This window comes from Vitis vinifera, chromosome 7 (assembly GCF_030704535.1).
Source record: "Vitis vinifera cultivar Pinot Noir 40024 chromosome 7, ASM3070453v1".
Classification (NCBI taxonomy): Eukaryota; Viridiplantae; Streptophyta; class Magnoliopsida; order Vitales; family Vitaceae; genus Vitis; species Vitis vinifera.
This window is the reverse complement of record NC_081811.1, coordinates 8450850-8452103: the sequence shown is the minus strand read 5'-3', so window position 1 is coordinate 8452103 and position 1254 is coordinate 8450850. Positions and strand designations below refer to the sequence as shown.

Below are 1254 nucleotides of genomic sequence, written 5' to 3'. Positions count from 1 at the left end.
TATTTGAATAATGAATTTTGGTTGATGGATGCTTAGTTTTAAAGTTAAGTTTTGAAGATTTTATAATTTTGTTCCGCTACTCTGAACAGATATTTGATAATTGGTAACTTCTAGTTACAAGATAATTGTTTGTGTCGGGTTATACTTTAAGCTTTCGGGTTTAAGGTGTGAAATGACCATCACGCCCTTGGAGTGGATCTTGGGGTGTGACAAGACCCTTCAATTTGTTCACAACTCCGTACCAGCTTCCCACTCATCATCTCTATCACGATGCAACCAAGTGCCCATATGTCTGAAAGCCAACACTGCACCTTATATGCTCTACTAATTCAGGAGACATATATCGGAAAGTACCTCTCATCCCACTGCATCCCTCATCATCATCATCCTCATCCACAGGGTTATAATAGGCTTCCTTGGCCAACCCAAGATGACCGATCTTTGCTCTCAAACCATTGCAACAAGTCATCACAAGTAGGATATTATCTAGTTTGATGTCGCAGTGGACATAACCATGGTCATGAATATAACACAGTCCTCGAACTATATCCCGGGTATAGCACCTCACCTCATTCTCCGGTAATCCAACCCCACCAGAGTTCCTGATCCGACTTCCCAAACTACCCCCACAACACTTCTCCAGCAGTATATTGTAGTAAAGTTTTCCATCACCCGACCTTGTGATTTCGTTCCCATAACAGCACACCACATACGAGCTGGAATTCAGATCACAAAGAATCTCCATTTCGCTGCGGATGGATGATGATTTGGAGATTTCCACTTATTTTACGGCCAATTCAGAGGGCATGATGCAACTGCCGCCATTATCATCAACAAAAACAACCGATTTTGATCTCGATATTGTAGAGTATACAGATGCAAAGCTTCCTTGGCCCAGCTTGTGGCGGTGAAGCCAGGTGACACCATGAGAAGTGTCCAAGACTCCATGAAAGCGACTCCTCCCCGCCAATTTGAAGGGAATGCACCTTCTAATCATCCATTGGTACTTGCCCTCGTCTTCATCTCTACGCCTTTTCATCATCCCCATCTTTATCTCTGTGATCTCTCTATGATCGCAGATGGAACAGTTTTTCTTTCTGAAAGCATAGGGAAATCTTCAAGCTAAAATGATAGCTCTCAATCTAGGGTTTATAGGGTTCTTAACGATCCAGCTGTTATTAAATTGAAATTTCAAATGCAAACTCTCAATCATTCTAACCAGAAAATGCGGGAATTTTAGTCTCTAATGGTCAC

General features: G+C 42.0%; 1 protein-coding gene across 1 annotated transcript; it reads right to left on the bottom strand.

The window, feature by feature from the left end:
- Nucleotides 1-265: 265 nt before the first annotated feature.
- Nucleotides 266-745, bottom strand: LOC104879856 (mitogen-activated protein kinase kinase kinase 20-like). The gene has a single exon (XM_010654258.1). The coding sequence runs from the start codon at nucleotides 743-745 to the stop codon at nucleotides 266-268; it is 480 nt and encodes a 159-aa protein (XP_010652560.1).
- Between the last annotated feature and the right edge of the window lie 509 nt (nucleotides 746-1254).

Bases quoted from the DNA above. Each gene is read 5' to 3' on its own strand.
- LOC104879856 (XM_010654258.1), bottom strand. From the start codon at position 745: ATGGAGATTCTTTGTGATCTGAATTCCAGCTCGTATGTGGTGTGCTGT.